The sequence below is a fragment of the Aethalodelphis obliquidens genome, unplaced genomic scaffold, assembly GCF_003676395.1.
Source record: "Aethalodelphis obliquidens isolate GAN/ISIS:26980383/991018 unplaced genomic scaffold, ASM367639v1 scaffold20, whole genome shotgun sequence".
NCBI lineage: Eukaryota > Metazoa > Chordata > Mammalia > Artiodactyla > Delphinidae > Aethalodelphis > Aethalodelphis obliquidens.
Genome location: NW_020837964.1, coordinates 12,020,749 through 12,039,781, shown reverse-complemented (window position 1 = coordinate 12,039,781; position 19,033 = coordinate 12,020,749). Strand labels below are relative to the sequence as shown.

At 44.1% G+C, this 19,033-nt stretch overlaps 1 protein-coding gene across 7 annotated transcripts in view; it reads right to left on the bottom strand.

The window, feature by feature from the left end:
• ADAT1 (adenosine deaminase tRNA specific 1) overlaps window positions 1-16,270 on the bottom strand; it is a 45,433-nt gene extending 29,163 nt beyond the window's left edge. For 2 of the 7 annotated variants that reach the window (XM_027119227.1, XM_027119225.1), the window contains exons 1-7: window positions 13,902-14,070; window positions 13,550-13,618; window positions 12,531-12,585; window positions 11,718-11,848; window positions 8,370-8,973; window positions 6,454-6,599; window positions 5,824-5,923 (exon numbers count right to left, since the gene is read on the bottom strand). In XM_027119227.1, coding sequence (XP_026975028.1) covers window positions 5,824-5,923; window positions 6,454-6,599; window positions 8,370-8,973; window positions 11,718-11,848; window positions 12,531-12,585; window positions 13,550-13,618; window positions 13,902-14,070 — 1,274 coding nt within the window. The other 5 variants (XM_027119222.1, XM_027119220.1, XM_027119226.1 and 2 more) reach the window with 5 other exon arrangements.
• Between the last annotated feature and the right edge of the window lie 2,763 nt (window positions 16,271-19,033).

Below are 19,033 nucleotides of genomic sequence, written 5' to 3'. Positions count from 1 at the left end.
AGAGAGCTTGTATTGTATATGAGAGTCTTTTATACATACTATGTATTGGGTCATTGCAGGTGGACTAGAAAGATGGTAGAGAAATGATATTTCTCATATTTTTTTCCACTCAATTAATAAAGTGGCCTGGTAGAGCTAATAAGGAGTTGTAGCTAAAGCTGCCACTAAGTAAGAACTGTCAGATTGAAATATCAATCCCCTTGAACTGAAAATGAACTTAAATTATAGAACTAAAATACTGTGCAAGTGTTTATATGACTGCACTAGAACTGAAAATTATTACTCAAGAAGAAAATAATCTGACTGTTCAATATTAGTGAAAATATATCCAAAGGGTGGTCACCAAAGGCAACTGTAACGTTAAATCTTTTATTCATCTAGTAGTTTAAGTGTGAATAATACTGACTAATTCATATTGACTGATTAGACAATTAATTACTTTTAGCCAAGCCTTACAGCTTTACATAATATTTTGTGTAGCTCATTCACTGGTGCACCAACTACTTATATGAAGCTAACACCTCAAGGACTTGTAAGAAACCATCGAACATACATGCTTCGAACATGGAGTTTAGATGCTGATGTTATTCTCCTGTAAAAGAACCAGCGCAATTTGAAGAGAAATTATTCTATGTATTGGAGGAGGGAAGTGATGGTCCTGGAAAATCTCATACAGGACAAAGAAACGAGGCTCTCTGGCAGCTCCCTATGCTTTCTAGGCCTAAGCATAAAAAGAGAGATAATGAAGTTTATAGCTAATAGAAACATATTAAGAGTAAAGCCAGGAGGCCATGACCCTCAAAAAAGGGAGACTTAGAATTTTTTTCTTTTCAGACAACTAGCACTATATCAGGATTGGTTTTACCCAGCTGAAAACAAACATTATTTATGTTTTATTGTATGTCTGTCTTCAGGTAGATAAGTTGATATGTTCACTGTTACTCAGAATCAAAGATTTCATCTCCAGATTCAAGACTCTGAAAGTTTTGGTGACATGACCACACATTTTATTGCTCAAGAAGTCCAGAGAGTCTTACAGACTCAACATTTCCACTGTCCACATCACTCAGAATCAGCAAAAGAGGAACATCAAAAAATAAACTAATATCTTGCCCGGGATGCTCACATTTCCCTTTGGAAATACTGATAGGTGAGCCCATGAGACTTTTGCTATAACCCAGTGGCCACTGATGTACAACTATGAGAGAAAATTTGGCTATATTATTACAGAGCATTAATGAAATATGTCAAGGCATTTCATTCACAAGCCTTAGTAATCAACCATGCCACGATCTGTAGTCTGGAGATGGGATCCACTCAAGGTTCATTAAAGAAACACAACACTTAAACCTCACTGGAAGGTGGCACACTGGATTCTATTTACCACCAACACTGGGCGAAATGTCAAGGCCTCCAGTGTCACTGTGAAAAGCCATCAGTGGCAGCTTAACAGCTTCTTGAGACCAGATCTGTAAAATGTTTTCAACATTATTCCCTCTGCAGGAGCAAATGTCACTTTCTCTTATGAATGCTTTTGGTCTAAGTCACCTCATGAGTAATGTTAAGGTGTTATATCTCCCTCCAGAGAAGTAAGACCTTTCTCAAGACTTGTTCAACAGCAGAACAGAGTGACCATAATAGTAATTCCTCTGTCAAAGAGGCCCACCCAATAATAACAAATGATGTCATCTGTGGAGCAAAATAATCTTGGTGGCCGCTAGCTGCTATGCTCCAACAAGCCCTAGTTCCTTTTAACAGTGAGGATTACATTCTTAGATATTAGTCTTCCTGGTGAGCTGGTTAACACTACTGGTTGGTGTATCAAAGAGCTAGGAAAGCTATACATACTTAATTTTTTAAAGATTACACATTCACATTTCAACCTAGCCCTATCTTTATTCTAACATACTTAGACACGCTTAGTTTTTGTTTGTTTTTGTTTTTGTTTTTTTAATCTCTTACCCTTCTCTTTTATAATCCAATGAGCCACGTAATGATCTCTCCAGGATGCTCTGGTAGCTCATCTGGGAAGGGAAGAGAATATGCCTCTTCAGGGCAAAGAGAATTTAAAAGGATTTGCCGGGCTTCCCTGGTGGCGCAGTGGTTGAGAGTCCGCCTGCCGATGCAGGGGGCACGGGTTCGTGCCCCGGTCCGGGAAGATCCCACATGCCGTGGAGCGGCTGGGCCCGTGAGCCGTGGCCGCTGAGCCTGTGCATCTGGAGCCTGTGCTCCGCAACGGGAGAGGCCACAACAGTGAGAGTCCCGCGTAACGCAAAAAAAATTAAGCTTCTTGAAAATGAGGGTCCTTTATCTGATTCCTGTTATTATCTCATTGTTTGCAATGAACACAAAGACTTAAAATAAAATATTACCTTTGAGTGTCGCACTAGTATTTTAAATGTTTCTAACATCCCAGTCTTGAGTTCATACTCCAGATCATTCTAAAAAAGGTGGTTCCAGGATAGCACTCAGGAATGAGAAGTGAGAAAAACCCACTCTCCCCAGCAGCTGTTGGTCTTTAAAATTAAAGTAACTTTGACCCTTTCAAACATAATGTGCAGGGGCTTCCCTGGTGGCGCAGTGGTTGAGAATCTGCCTGCCAATGCAGGGGACACGGGTTCGAGCCCTGGTCTGGGAAGATCCCACATGCCACGGAGCAACTAGGCCTGTGAGCCACAACTACTGAGCCTGCGCGTCTGGTGCCTGTGCTCCGCAACAAGAGAGGCCATGATAGTGAGAGGTCCGCGCACCGTGATGAAGAGTGGCCCCCACTTGCCGCAACTAGAGAAAGCCCTCGCACAAAAACGAAGACCCAACACAGCCAAAAAAAAAAAAAAAAAAGTGTCTTAAAAAAACCCAAAACACATAATGTGCAGATTCATTTGATGACTGAAGAAGAAATCTATCTTAACAAGATGTCTACTGCAAGCCCTGTACCATGTTAGAGGCACTCTCTCTCATTCAATTTTCACAACATTCCCGTGTGACAGATACTATGAGTTACCCTTGCTTTATTGTTAGGGAAGTTGAGGCCCAGAGAGGTAAAGTAATTTGCCCAATTCACACACTTGGGGGGAAAGGGAGCCAGGAATTAAACATCAGTCTCTTGAACTGCAAAGCTTCTGCTCTTTCCACCATGAACTTACTCCTGTATGGAGTCTGCCTTCTAAATGGAGAGACATCCACAACATGTCAGATACCTCAGATCATCTACTCCAATATCCTTGTTTTACAGATATGAACACACTGAGGCCCAGAGAGCTACTGGACTTGTCCAAAGTCACCTGACAACTGGAGACGGAGCCAGGGTGAGAACACGGGGCACTCCCAATCACACATAAAACACTGACATATTGGGATAAACTGGAAAACAGCACTTTAGGAATCTGGAGAAAAGATGGTAATTTTGAGCCAGAAAGAAGTCGTAAGGAAAGCTTTTAAGGTAAAAGATGGTGTAGGTTCACAGTGAAGAGCATTTAGACTTGAGCAAAGCAGCAAACTGAAGCCACAGGCAGGTGGGTGGGGCCAGTATGGGTTGCTGCTAGCCTGTCACTTACAGTAAAGGCAGAGCTCAGCAGGAAGTGTGCTCCCTGTCCCTGTGACCTGCTCTGCTCACACATTGTGGCCTGTGGTTAACTGCTGGTTCCCGGAGAGATGCAGACAATGGCCTGAAGCAGGGAGGCCCTTGAGAAAAAACTGGTTAAAAAATTTCTACCCCTAACACTTTTGTAAATACTACTCAATTCAACAGCTCAGGCCACCAAGAGGCAGGCTGGGTCTGCTGTATAGGCCATTTGAACCCTGCTTAGTGTCTGTGAAGAAAAAAACTTTTTTTTTTTTTTTAAGTCTAAAAAGATGTAAGTTATTATTATTTCCATTGAGGGAGACAAATAAGCATGTCAAAAAGAAAAGAAACAAATCCACCTGTGAACTTTAATTACAATACAACTTTTTTTTTTTTTTTTTGCAGTACGTGGGCCTCTCACTGTTGTGGCCTCTCCCGTTGCGGAGCACAGGCTCCGGACGCGCACGCTCAGCGGCCATGGCTCATGGGCCCAGCCGCTCCACGGCATGTGGGATCCTCCCGGACTGGGGCACGAACTCATGTCCCCTGCATCGGCAGGCGGACTCTCAACCACTGCGCCACCAGGGAAGACCCAATACAACTTTTTATAAGGGCATAATAAAGAAATGGAAAAGCCACTTAGAATGAAAAGAACTACCTATAAATTGTGGGAGTCCTACAACAGTCACTCAGAGGCAGCTCAATCCAAACAGATGGAAATGCCTTTGGTGGGGAGGCTGCTACCCCATAGCCCCACCCACCCTCGTGTTATTGCAGACCCTCTGTGGCTCACTGGGAGGGAAAAGCAGAGGGGGCAAGATGAACATTTAACAAAAGAAAAACCAATAAGGCAGATACATGAAACTCCAAACACACAATCATGAAACCCAAGTCTCATGTCCAACAGATCATATGCTCCACATTTCAATAAAAGCCAATTTGAAGATACAAAGTCTTGTTTTCATGGCACCCTTCTTGCCAGTCTGATCACTGTGCAGCTTCATAAATGATTCTCAGGTTCCAGCCTTGACCCACTAAACCAGAATCTCTAGTGGTAAAGCCCAAGAAAGTGTTCCTTTCAAAATCTTCCAGGGGAAAGAACAGTCTTTCCAAGAAATGCTGAGACAAGGACATCCACGTGCAAAAGAATGTAGTTGGATCCCTACCTCACACCTTATAAAAAATTAAATCAAAATGGATCGAAGTCCTAAACATAAAAGCTGAAACCATGAGAAGAAAACACAAAGTAAATCTTTGTGACAATGGTTTCTTACATATGATACTAAAAGCACAAACCATGAATTACAAAAATAGATAAAATGGACTTCCTTAAAATTTGAAACTTTTGTGCTTTAAAGGACACTTTCAAAAACTGAAAAGACAATCCACAGAACTGGAGAAATTATCTGAAATATATATCTGATAAAGGACTCATATCCAGAATATATAAAGAAATCTCTCAAATCAACAATGAAAAGACAAATAAACCAATTTAAAAAATGGGCAAAAGATCTGAACAGATATTTCTTTAAAGAAGATATACAAATGGCTAATAAGTACAGGAAAAGATGCTCAACATCATTAGTTATTAGAGAAATGCAAATCAAAACCACAACGAAATAGAACTTAACACCCACTAAAATGATTACAAGACAGACAATAACAAGTGTTGGAAAGTATGCAGGATAATTGAAATACTCATACATTGCTGATGGAAGTTTAAAATGGTGCAGCTGTTATGTAAAACAGTTTGGCAGTTCCTCAGAAGTTAAACATAAGGTTATCCCATGACCCAGCAATCCCACTCCTAGGTATACCCAAGAGAGTTGAAAACAAATGTCCACCCAAAAGCTTGTATATGAATGTTCAGAGCAGAATTATTATTTATAATAGCCAAAAAGTGAAATAACCCAAATGCCCACCAAAGGATGAACAGATAGGGGCTTCCCTGGTGGCGCAGTGGTTGGGAGTCCGCCTGCCAATGCAGGGGACATGGGTTCGAGCCCTGGTCCGGGGAGATCCCACATGCCATGGAGCAGCTAGGCCCATGTGCCACAAATACTGAGCCTGCGCTCTAGAGCCTGCGAACCACGGCTACTGAAGCCTGCGCGCCTAGAGAAAGCCCGCGTGCAGCAATGAAGACCCAACGCAGCCAAAAAAAAAAAAAAAAAAGAAAGAAAAAGAAAATGTTCTGGAATTAGAGGGTGGTGAGGTGTGAATGCACTGCCACCATCTCCTTCTGCCCCAATATGCTATACCTGGCTTGAAGGCGTCCGATTCCTTTCTTTGTTGTTCCCTGCGGAAAGCCATTGGCGGTGACATCCAGGGGCTGCTCAGGAACTGCACTCCAGCTGATGGCTATGAAAAGATAAGATTCTGGGGTTAAAACTGTTCAGTTTTCTGTAAATGTCAGAGGTATTTCAATAAAAATATTCCCCTACCACTGAAGACTCATGAGAGCTGGATATGATGCCAGAGACAGTGGCTGCCACTCTGATGCCTGGCCTCCAGAATACAACAGTATAAGTGGTTCATGATTCATCATCACCACCACCACCATCATCATCATCATAGCTAACAATCACTGAGTATTTATTATATGATGAACACAGTAAATGCATGAAACAGAATTTCTCGTTTATTCTTCGTAACAACCTGACAAATGATATTCTTATCCGAAGATGAAGGAACTGAGGCTAAGAGAGGACAAGTTGCCCAGGGTCATAAAGAGTATGAACTTGACCCAGTGTGGGTATCTCCCGAGCCCATGCTATTGGCCACTTGAGTGGTAAACTGCTACCCCAGGCTGGGAGGATGCAGTCCCTTCCAGGCCACTCTAATGTCCAGGGACAAGTTACTCCAGAGCAAGTGGAACATGGATCCCTTACCTGCCCCACAAGGAACAAGTCGGCCTTGGTTCTCAGCCTTTTTTGCCTGTACTGCACAGCGGCTCTGTTCAAATAGTAAATCTGACTGCTGTAGTTTCACTTCTTGAACTCCAAAGCCTTCAGGTAAAGCTGAGACATTCTGACACCTAAACGTGAGGGGAAAGGCATGTAGTTTAGGCTCACTCATCGAGAAAGAGAGTATCTTGGACTGTGGACCACATCACCACCCATGTCTCAGTGGGAGGCAAAGGCCTTAGAAGGTGTGTGGATTTATTTATTTATTTATTTATTTATGGGGAGGATGGTATAGGAGGTTGTGACAGAATAGAATCCAGATCCTATGAACCTTATGGCTGAAGAAAGATCTCTTCCATCACTCTGAAGTGACAGCTATAAACTGAGTCACCACCCCTCAGGGACTTCAGTAACACCGAACTCCATTTCTCATATTGGCTGTGAAAGATTTGAAAACCTTAAGAAGAAATACTAACCTGTCGGCATCAGCTTCCTAGGGAGTCCTTAAAACAGGCCAGAAACCAAAATTATACTATAATATAAAAGCTTCATTTTTTTCTCTTGAATATTTCACACAAACTAGATGCCAACATGTAGTGGGTCTAGAGCTGAGCAGACAGCAACTTAAAGTCTTGGAATCAAGAAAACATGGAAAACAGAAAATGTCTTGGGCACAGTGCCTAGGATTGCCTTTTTTTTCTTAACATATTTATTGGCATATAGTTTATACACCATAAAATTCACCCATTTAAAGTTATAATTCAATTTTTTAAGTATAGTCACAGAGTTGTGCAACAAGCACTGCAATCTACATTTTTGTCACCCCAGTGAGAAATCCTGCACCTGACGGCAGTCATTCACCATCCCCTTCTCCAGCCCCTGGCACCCATGAATCTACTTTCTGTCTCTATGGATGTGCCTATTTTGGACATTTCACTCCATGAAACCATACAACATGTGGCCTACTTCACTTAGCATAAGATTTTCAAGGTTCATCCATGTTGTGACATGTATCAGTCCTTCATTCCTTTTTGTGGCTGAGTAACATTCCACTGCAGGGAGCTACCACCTTTTGTTTATCAATTCACCAGCTGATGGACATTTGGGTTGTGGCACATTTGGGCTGTTATGACTAATGCTGCTATGAACATTCATGTACAACTTTTATGTGGATGTATGTCTTTATTTCTCTTGTGTATGTACCCGGGAGTGGAATTAGTGGGTCATATCCTGGGGCTGCTTCCAAGAGTCAGCTTTAAGGAGTGGTACATTTGACAAGGGCCCACAGACCTCCTCTGGTCATGGCCTTATCTGCCCTCAGTTACTACAGCATTAATCAGGTTTGGCTGCCCTTCTTCAGGGAGACCACGCTTGAGTGGTCATCATTTGTCTTTTTTTCTTTTTAAAAAATTAACACTAATGTCTGAAGGTTTTTAAACATTATAACAGCAATATATGCACACTGCAGAAAAATCAGAAAATAGAATAATCACAAAGAAGAAAAAAATCACCCATAATACCACAACTCAGTGGTAATCATATTAATACCTTGGTGTATATCCTCCTATAAATTTTTTCTATGGGCATATATACTTTAAGACCAAAACGAACTCGTTTTACCTTCTAAATTGCTCTTTAAACATTATGAGCATCTTTCCATGTTAAATATTCATCAATATTAGTTGTAACAAAAATCACAATCTTCTACTGCTGGCCATTTCAGTGGTTTCCTCTTTTTTTTCCTTAAATTAGTACACACAAAGCTAAATATTTGAGCACTTTCTTAATTATTTCCTTAAAACAAATTCTTAACTCTTTGTACGTATGTATGTATGTCCAGGCTCTTTGCACATATTCTCAGACTGCTTTTTGGAAAGACTGTTCCCTCCCTGCCCTCTCACCTCCCAATCAGTGCTCTCTGCATGGCCTCCTGGCTGTACGGGCACTTCCCAATGACCACAGCTGACAGGTAGATCGGCTCTTCTAGGAAGTGCATCAACAGTGCCCCCTGGCATCCGAGGACGTTCCACCGTGCCAGCTTGTCACTGCAGGACATGGAGCAAGTCCTGTCCCCCCGGCCTGGCTTCACTCGGAGCAGCCCCACCCGGTGATAGGCAGCACCAGGCTTCCCTGAGTCTCCAGCTTCTCCAGGCACACACTTGGCTCCAGTTCTATAAACGTCCACCACTTTGGCGCCACCGGGGGCCATTCCAGTGACAGTGGCTAGTTCCTCTGCAGTGAGATTAGAGCTGCTGACATCCGGTGAATTAGGGCCACTTTCCTGGTTGCCAAAACTCTGATGGTGAGCCATACCATCAGGAGTCCTGGGCTCAAGCCTCATCTTTTTGGTCACAGGACTATCTGAGTCTTCACATTTCCTTTTATCTTCAGGAGCTTCTAGGTTACCACTAGCTTCTACTGATGGATTATTGGCCCAATCTCTACCGACAGGACAGCAAGGCTGATCTTCAAACTCAAGCATTGGAATGATGGAGGCATCCCCACCTGTAGGAGAAGAAATCACTTAAACCAGTGGTTCTCAAAGTGAGGCCATCAGACCAGCCACATAAGCATCCCTTGGGAACTTGATAGAAATGCAAATTCTTGGGACCCACAGTAGCCCTGTTGAATCAGAAACTCTAGAGGTGGTACCCAGCAGTCTGTTTTAACAAGGTCTCCAGGTGATACTGATGCAACATCAAGTTTGAGAACCACTGACTTAAATGAAGCTTAATTCTATTCTCCCAGCTACCTGAGATGAGTTAAGAACACTTGGTCAAATTTCCCTAACAAGAATTCTCTGAGGTTCTTGCTGAAGACCGTATCCTAGACCCAGTGAGCTAGCCTCCCTCAGTGGGAGGAGTCTTGAAAACTGAATTGTTTAACAAAGATCCCAGGTGATTCTTACCACAGAAGTTTTGGAAACACTAGATTAGACCAAGGTTTCTCAACCTCCATGTTGACATTCTGGGCCAGATAATTCTTTGCCATGGAGGCTTGCCCTATATATTACAGGATGTTTAGCAGCCTCCCTGGTCTCTACCTACCAGATACCAATAGCACCCCTGAGTCTGACAATCAAAAATGTCTGCAGATGCTGCCAAATGTCCCCTGGGCAGCAGAATGATCCTGAGTTGGGAACCCCTGGCTTAGAATGAGCACAGTTTCTCAAGTGCATTTTGTGGAATATTATTCCATAAGATGCCTTGGAAAACAAAAGTGGATGGTTGATTTCAGGGTTAAATAAGTTTGGCAAATAATGCTCACAATTTCCCCATCTTGCATATCCTCACAGTAAAGACTCACAGTAAATTACACAACTGGTGTTTCCCCAAGCTGGTTTAGAGGTTTCTGACCCACTCTGTGTTTACAGGTAATCAAAGAAAACCAGAGGTCAGTAAAAAGCACACCGCCCCTGTGAGAAGGGAGCTTCTTCTTCAAACACTAATGTGTATTGCTTTTCTAAAGTGTGTAAATAATACGTCTGTGGTCTTTATAACCTAAGAGTGGGAAAGGCAAGAGATGCAGAAGTGGGAGTGTTGCCAGAGAGGCTGGCTGGCAGGCTTCCAGAGACCTCACAAGGTGACAGTGACTTTGGAGAATTCCCCAGGGCCCACCTCCCACTCTGAAGGCTCAGAGATTTGATCTTGACAGATGCCTGAACTCAAGAGGCTGACTCATGCTAATACAGCTCACAAGTACCAGTCTGAAGTAGCCAATCCAGGCACCAACTTATCAATTAGTAATGAGGAATAAATGCCAAGGGCGCCAAATAGTCACATTCTCTAGGTAGTGTTCTTTCTCCCTGCAGACAAACCATCGGTGGACATCACACTGTAAAAGATTACCCATCACCCTGGGAGTTAGATCAGTGGTTCTAAATTTTGATTTCAAAGACCAGTAAAATCTCCAGAAGATTTTAAGACAACTAGAGTGTTGACAACTTTTTATTCCACCAAGTAAGATCTTTAAAAATCCTATTTATCATTATTTTAAAAATGCATAAAAATCTCATAACCTTAAAATGGAAGGAAATTAGTGTTTTGAAAAACTCACTGAGTAGTCCTGATTTTTCTCATCTGGCCATGGACCAGTACACTCTCACAAAGCAGTACCAGCCTGGAGACCACTGATTTATGTCCTCTGATTAGGCGGTCAGGCCAGCTGTGATCTCCAGATGTATCTCTCTCCACAGGAATGCTACACCTCCCACTGGGATCAGCCAGGCCCTGGCTATTCAAAATGTGATACATGGGCCAATACCACTGGCACCACCTGGGAGTTGGTTAGAAATGCAGACCTCTGGCTCTACCCCAGACCTACTGAATTTGAATCTGCATTTTAACAAGATCCCTGGGTGATTTATATGCATATTACAGTTTGATAAGCACTGAGTTAGGAAACAACCTATCAGGGCACTGCTAAGAATAGAGTATGGATGAGTCCTCCCTCCCTCTGTATGTCATTTTCCTGTTCTTTCATAAGCTATATTATATTTTTGATTTGAGTTATGATCTTCAGTTATTGTCTCTTAAGAGTGATCACCTATCTGCTCTAATTGCATAGTTAATTTTAAAATTTAATACTCAGGGGACAATATTATATCCTTATTTCAAAGTTTTTAGGGTGACGAAATTTTACTACCATCCCTGAACTGTTGTCTACAAAGGGTAGAAATTATTCCCAATTTTCAAGACAGAAAAACAAAGGAGAGAAAATCAGCCAGGTCTGCTCTTCCTGCCTAATGCAACCAGAGCACCTGAACATCCCCTTACAACTCATCAAAATTTACCTTAACTAACCATGACTGTCTACATTTCCTAAAAAACTAAAGGGTAAGCAAGGGACTAGTCTTATTCACTGCTACATAACCAGTATGTCACACTTGCCTGACAAGGAGTAGAAAATTTATGTTTAATGAATGAATGAAATGAGTTTCAGGATAAATCACCATAGAACTCAGGGCTTTGGACCTCTAAGCCCTCTTGTTGGTTTTGGACCTTGTGGGGTCTCAGCTTTAAGCTTCCAAATCCTGCTTGGGAACTGAGAACTGAATAATAGTATAAGTGAAGCTCCCTCCACTTTTCCTTGGTAGAGACGTGATTAGGCACACTGGGCTGTTCACAAAAAGGGACTATAAATGGTTGTAGCTACACTTCATCTAAGGTGTTTTTTTGAGAAACTATGGATAAGACAACAATAAGGAAGCAGACAATGTAACATGAATCCAAAGGCATTAATATACTTACAGGGTGTATGGCTGGAGAAAAACACAAACAAGAGATCTGGTCTGAGTTTCCACAGTTCTCTCTGAGTTCCTGGGACAAAGATGGAATCCTCCTTCAGGGTGGCTGCCAAGTGGAGCTGATGGAGAAGGTACCTAATGGGGTGCAGGATGTTATCAGAACGAACAACCAGTCTCTGTGGTAAAGGGAAAGACTCTGGTTGCGTGATTACTAAGAAAGAAAGAGATACTGCAGGCCAATGGGACTGGTAGCGATTTGGAATTATGAGAATGACCTAGCCCAGTGATTCTCAAAATGCGGTTCCTGAAACAGCAGCATCAGCATTGGCTGGAATTTATTAGAAATGCAACTTATCAGGCTCCACCCGGATCTGCTGAATCAGAATCTCTGGGGATGGGCCCAGTTATCTGGGGTTTTTTGTTTGTTTTCTTTTTTGTTTTTTTTGGCGGCCTCTCACTGTTGTGGCCTCTCCCGTTGTGGAGCACAGGCTCCGGACACGCAGGCTCAGCGGCCATGGCTCACGGGCCCAGCGGCTCCGCGGCATGTGGGATCTTCCCGGACCGGGGCACGAACCTGCGTCCCCTGCATTGGCAGGTGGACTCTCAACCACTGCACCACCAGGGAAGCCCTGGGTTTTAACAAACCCTCTAGGTGATTCTGATGCACATCAAGCATGAGAACCACTGTCTAGACGAGCACTATTTTAAGTGCAGTTCAGAGGCCTACATAATCAGTACTACCTAGGAGCTTATTAGAAATGCATATTCTGGGGCCCCCACCCAAGCTAAATCAGACTCTTTCGGGATATAGCTTTACCTTTGGAAGCTTCTTCTGGCTATGACCTCAGCATGGCTATCATTGAGGATGTCTCCTGCGGCAAAGACAGGACATTAGTGAAAACATATGGAACCTGGAGATTCCCTGGTTCCTAAAAGCAGAACATAGTAGCTTCTCCCAGCACCCAGAATGACCACATAGCTCCTGGAGGGCTTTGCCTGAAAGTTTTACAATCATTACTGGCAAAGCATTTACAGCAGGGTTTCCTCAACTACTGACATTTAGGGTTGGAAAATGCTTTGTTGAATGGGGCAGGGGGGCGCTGTCCTGGGCTTTGCAGGATGTTTAGCAGCATTCCTGGCCTCTACTCACTAGAGACCACTAGCATATTCCCCTCTCCCCAGTTTTGACAACGAAAATGTCTCCACATATTGCCTAATGTCTCCTGGAGGGCAAAATCTCCCCTAGCTGAGAACCCCTGATTTATAGGGAAATCTTTATCTGGAGGAGAAGAGTCCAGATCTTTTGTACCCTCATGCCATACTTGTGCTCATAGTGATAAAATTCCATCGAATTCTATCAATAGTGGTCCTGGAACAGCTTCATCATATCCAGGAGGAAAGGCTAGGAGAATGAGGAGAGCAAACTGGAGGAGGAATCTGTTAACTGGCAACCAGAAGGTGAAGATGCCAGACCTCTAAGGGATTTCCATATTCTTTCTGGTGCCAAAATCTCCATTTAATTAAAGATTGCTTTGTGGGGCTTCAGATCTAATATGGAATAGCTAAGCCCAGGCAACTTTTGGTTTGAGCATGAAAATACTGGCCAACTTTCAAGCCACTCAGAAAGATGTTCTTGGTGGCCTTTGCTTCCACAGCTTACTTCCATTCTTTAAATGAGTTCTGTCCTTTCAAGTGGAGCGACAGTCAGTGGGAAGTGAAAGGTCAGCCACCTAGCGATATTGCCCCTTTGCTCTGCCGAGAAGAGGAACGGATGACATGCACACGAGTTTCCAAAAGCTCCCTAACAGGCCCTGTTCAGACCCCACCGGGGCTTACCGCTCTTCCTCATTTTGGACTGGCCTATGCATTTGGTTCCTGTTCCCATTGAGACAACTTCCTTTGTCACTGAGGGGGAAAAAAAAAATCATTAAGTGTGCTCTCAGAATCTGAATGATCTATAGGTTTGGTAAGTCTGCACATTGAGTCCCCCAAAGGCTGACTCAACTGTGCACTGCGTTTGCAGCACGGCCATCTACCACCACCAGAGGTACCCCGCCCCCTGGCGGGGAGCAGCGGAACATGCCCAACATCGCGGTTTACACCCAACCGCCATCGTCCCTGCCTAACCCTGTGTAGTTCTACCATCTCCTACAGGGAGAGACAGCGTTCCAGGGAGAAAAGGTCTCACCTTGCACCGGTCTGTCAGGGCGGTCGCAGGCCTGGTCAGCTGTAGGTTGTATCTTCACCACGGCTGCCAGCAACGTCCACTCGCGGTTGGGCTCCGGCTTCCCTTGCTTGGGCAGCATGCTCCCATAGTGCTCATAACAGAGCCGCGCAATCTCATCCGCGGTCCACATGGTGTGAGCTGGTGCTGAGGCCCTGATCAAAACCCACAACCATCAGAAGGGCAGAAAGGAGAACGAATGCAAGATGCTAAAACCCTGCACCGGTGCTTCAACAGGCATTCAGATATAGCCCATTCATGTTCATACTGAGGTTTCTCAGTTCAGAACCCTATGTATCATCTTCTCCTACTACCCCTCTGCCTTCTTTTCATCTTTAATGAAAGACTAAAGAAGTCCCAAATCTCACAACACCAGAAGATACCCTATTTCTTCAAGCTGCTTTTTTTCTTCTTCTAAGGTTATATATTTGACATGTTTCTAATGAATCTGAACCTAACTACTCAAAATGAAAGCATATGAGAGGGAAGTATCCTTGTTACTGCAATTTTCATTTGGAAATAGCATGTAAAATAGCTGAGGCTGCAGACCTCAGCTTGCTTGGGACAGACTCTCACCATACAAAGTTTATCCTTCCGGGGAAAAGGTTTTTCTTTTCCGTCCTCTTTTTCAGACGTTTTACTTGTCATTCCGTCATAGCAGATAGTTTACCTCCCTCTAGTAAACCTCCACTGATGCCCCCATCAGGAAAGCAACCTTTTAATTTCTTCTACAGCGTTTTATGATGCAGAGGGGAGAAGTGACAAGAGTCTAGTAGTTTCTCACCAGTCAAGTGTTCTGCTTCTCAGAGTGTGTCCTTTGGAGTTAGCATTTCCGGATTCTCATCCTGCTTTTGCTACAAAGTAACTGTGCGATACTGCGAAGATTACTTAACCTTTCTGTATCATCTGATAATAGAGACAGTAGTATGTAACCCACTGGAGTTACTGTGAGGCTTAAATAATTACAAAAAGCAATTGGTACAACGTTGAGCATAATTAATGTCAACTGAGATTAATATTACAAAAAAGAACACTTGAATTTCCTGATTGATTTGCCTTGGGCTCCTTATCAGGTAGTGGAACTGTAATGGACACGTAAAACCATGCATAAGAAACCATGAAGCAGATCAGACCTAAAAGAGGCCTAGAGTACTTCCCTGGAAACTCTCTCACTCTTGACTCTATGGATGCTCACTCAGTGACCTCATTTGGACTCAAATGTATGAAAAGCTTCCTAGTAGAAAATAAGATCATATGGTGATGGACAAAGCCAGACATGTCACCAAAAACAAGCAAACAAAAAAGGCTCTACTGAACCCCAATGCATATAGCAGACAACTGACTTTTCTACAACGAGAAAAATTGCGTTGTGTTAAATTAATTAAACAAGGAAGCCATTAGATTGATGAGGCTCTAATGCTGTGGTGGCCTATTTAAGCAAACCAAGATCTAAGCATGTTGGGCTTCCCTGGTGGCACAGTGGTTAAGAATGCGCCTGCCAACGCGGAGGACACGGGTTTGAGCCCTGGTCCGGGAAGATCCCACCTGCCGCGGAGCGACTGGGCCCATGCGCCACAACTACTGAGCCTGCGCTCTTGAGCCTGTGAGCCACAACTACTGAACCTGTGTGCCACAACTACTGAAGCCCACACGCCTAGAGCCGGTGCTCCACAACAGGAGAGACCACCGCAATGTGAAGTCCGTGCACCACGACGAAGAGTAGCCCCTGCTCACCACAACTAGAGAAAGCCCGCGCACAGAAACAACGACCCAACACAGCCAAAAAATAAATAAATTAAAAAAAAAAAGAAAAGGTAATTCGGCTGCCAGAGGAGAAAAGGCTTTAGAGGGGCTGGAAGTGAAGCCTACTTCCCTTAGACCCCCTCCTCAATATCCTCCAGGGGCCCGGGTGGGGCCCATCAGGAGACTCCAGGCCCCTGCAGCAGGGACAACGTGCGTGCCTGCCCCCTTGGGCTTTGTGGGATGCTGCCGAGAGGCCACGCGCCCCGCTCTCTTCCGCAGCAGGAGCTCTCTGCACGGGGGCACGTTGGCATTTCCCTGAAAGGAGCCGCATTTTCCCACCGGACGCGCGGTGCGAGAGGCGCGGTCCTGATATCCTCTCCCCACACAAAAAGGGCTCCGGAAAGTCGGACAGAGGGGACCTCACCCAGGACCCCCAAGGTCCCCCTTATTTGCACGCCCTCGTCCGCACGACACCACCCCCTTCACAGACGCTCCCCTCCCACCTCTACAACGCGAGCTCTCGAAGGGAACGAACAGAACCCGCGCGGCGCAACGGGCGTGACGTCACAAAAAGGCGGCTCTTTCAGGTCCGTCTCCGGAGGCGCGCAGTGCATGCTGGCTCTTGTAGTCGTTCAGGGGGCGGAGCCAGGGGCGGCTGTGCTGATCCTTAGAGTCTAGCGACTTCCGGCGCTGTGCTTAGGTAGCGGTTAAACGGGCTCAGGGAAGCTGACTCCCCGGTAGGATAGATTCAAATAGTAGAATGATTTCGTATCTTGAAACACTAGTCTGAATTTTTGTCTGAAACAGCGATGTCCAGTAGAAATATAATTCGAGCCAGATATGTAATTAAAAAATTTCTAGTAGCTACATTTTAAAAAGTCAAAAGAAATAAGTGAAATTAATTTTAACCATATATTTTATTTAACCCAGCATATTCAACATATTTCAACGTGTAACCAATATTTTTAAAATAAATTTCAGATATTTTACATTCTTTTTTTCATACTAAGTTTAAGAAATCTGGTGTGTATATTACACTTACACTACATCTAAGTTCTGACCAGCCACATTTCAAACGCTCAATAGCCATATGTGGCTAGTGGCTTACCATATTGGACAGCTCTAAACCTTCAGATTGTCAGGTATAGGTAGTATAGCTGTCTTGGATAGTTCAGGAGCCTGTACCATTCAGCAGCTCTATACCTCAATTACTAAAGATGAGAGAATTCACTTTTCTTACTACCCCTCAAAAGCTAGAGAAGAAGTGCAACTTACTTGACCCCCATCTTTCTCTCTGGATCAGAGGAAAAGGGCCACAGGCCTCCTCCAAGTGTCAGGACCCTGATCCTTGTTCCTCTCTCCAACATGTTTATTTTTTTTTGTTTTGTTTTTTGTTTTTGGCCGTGCGGCATGTGGGATCTTAGTTCCCTGACCAGGGATCGAACCTGCGTCCCTTGCATTGGAAACGCGGGGTCTTAACCACTGGACCGCCAGGGAAGTCCCTCCAGCATTTTTAATCTGCGACTGACTCCTTGTCTTTAAAGACTCCTGGTCGGGGAATCATCTTCCAGGGTTATCTCAGGGATTAGTACCACCATTTGTCTAGTTGCATAAACTGAAAAGTGAATCACCTTGTCATTTCCCTTCCCTTCACCCCCATAATATAATCCAATATATAATCCATTACCAAGTCCTGTTGAGCTTTCTATCTCTTGAGTCCATCCAATTCTGTCCATTTTCATGGCAACACCCTAGTGTGAACTGCTGTTGTCTCCCTCTTGGACTGCTTGTTAACCTTGGACTTTAACCTCTTTCTGCCCAACTCCAATTCTTTTTCACAGAGCAGCCAGACTGATGTTTTCAAAATGCAGATATGATGTCACTCTCCTGCTTAAATGCTTCAGTGGTTTCCCAGCACTTTTAAAATGCAGACAAAGTCCCATAGTAGGGCTCACAGCCCTGTATGATCAGCACCCTCCTGCCTCATCTGTTGGCATATTTCTTTGGGTTTTTGTATCTAGTGGTATTGGTCTTCTCCTTGTTCTTTCCTCGTCAGGGCCTTTGCACTTGTTGCCACGCTATGGAAAGCCCTTCCTTCCCTTCTTTGACTAGTTAGTACTCTATCTTCCTTCAGATCTCAGATCTGATGTCCTCAGGGAAGCCTTCCCTAACTAGGTCTGTTAGAGTTTTTCAATACCCCATGGATCTCTCCTTCAAAGCATTTTCCAGAGTTGCCATTTTTTGTTTTTTGGGGGATGATTTATTCAATATCTATTTTCTTAAAGGATTTTTTTTAAGATTTAATTTTATTTATTTTTGGCTGCGTCGGGTCTACATTGCTGCGCGCGGGCTTTCTCTAGTGGCGAGCGGGGGCTACTCTTCGTTGTGGAGCACAGGCTCTAGGCACGTGGGCTCAGTTGTCGTGGCACACGGGCTCTAGAGCGCAGGCTTAACTGTGGTACATGGGCTTAGCTGCTCTGCCGCATGTGGCATCTTCCCAGACCAGGGATCAAGCCCATGCCCCCTGCATTGGCAGGAGGATTCTTAACCACCGCACCACCAGGGAAGTCCCCTTCCAGCTTTCATTCTGTCATTTTTCCTGCTAAACCGCACAGACAAGATGTCTACTGCTGCTTCAGTTCCTCTATCCCCAAGCTCTTTGAGGCCAGACAGCTGGCATCTGCCCCCAGCCTACTACTAAACAGCTCTTGAAAGATCACTTGTGACCTCATTAATCCTTGTTGCCTTTTCCAATGGTCCACATTGACGGTACAGTGGTGCCTGAAGTCCAGTCCCTTATCCTGGTGAGTTGACTTTTCATTTTAATTAACACCACCTTGCTGAAGGATGTGCCATATGATGCGTTTCTTCTGAAATACCACCTGGTCATCTAACCAGCACTGCTAAGTGCTCCTGGAGCCTATGTTCAACACCAGCAAGGACTGAGGTTCTCAGCACTCCCTGTAGTTCCCAGTTAGGTAATTTCTGCGTGCTTAGATCATTTTACCAACCGCAAAGTAAAAACCTGCTCTGTGAAAGTAGACTGGCAACTCCCAAGCTGAGACGCTTGCAGAGGTTTTGCTGAAGTGCAAAAGACAAGTCCTTTGTTGTCTCATTGGAGAAGTTTCCCCCAGCTGCCTCCCTGTGTCACGGGCTCTCTTTTAACAGCAGGTCCCCAGCCGTATCCTTGTCATTCTTAGCTCAATTGAACTGTGCTGAAAATGAGAATACACCAGACTCACTATTCAGCATCCTATTCACTCTTCCCACCCAATATCTAACAAGTATGTTAAATTTAATTATGTCCAAAACCAAACACTCAACCTTCCTTCTCAAACCTGCACTTCAAGTTT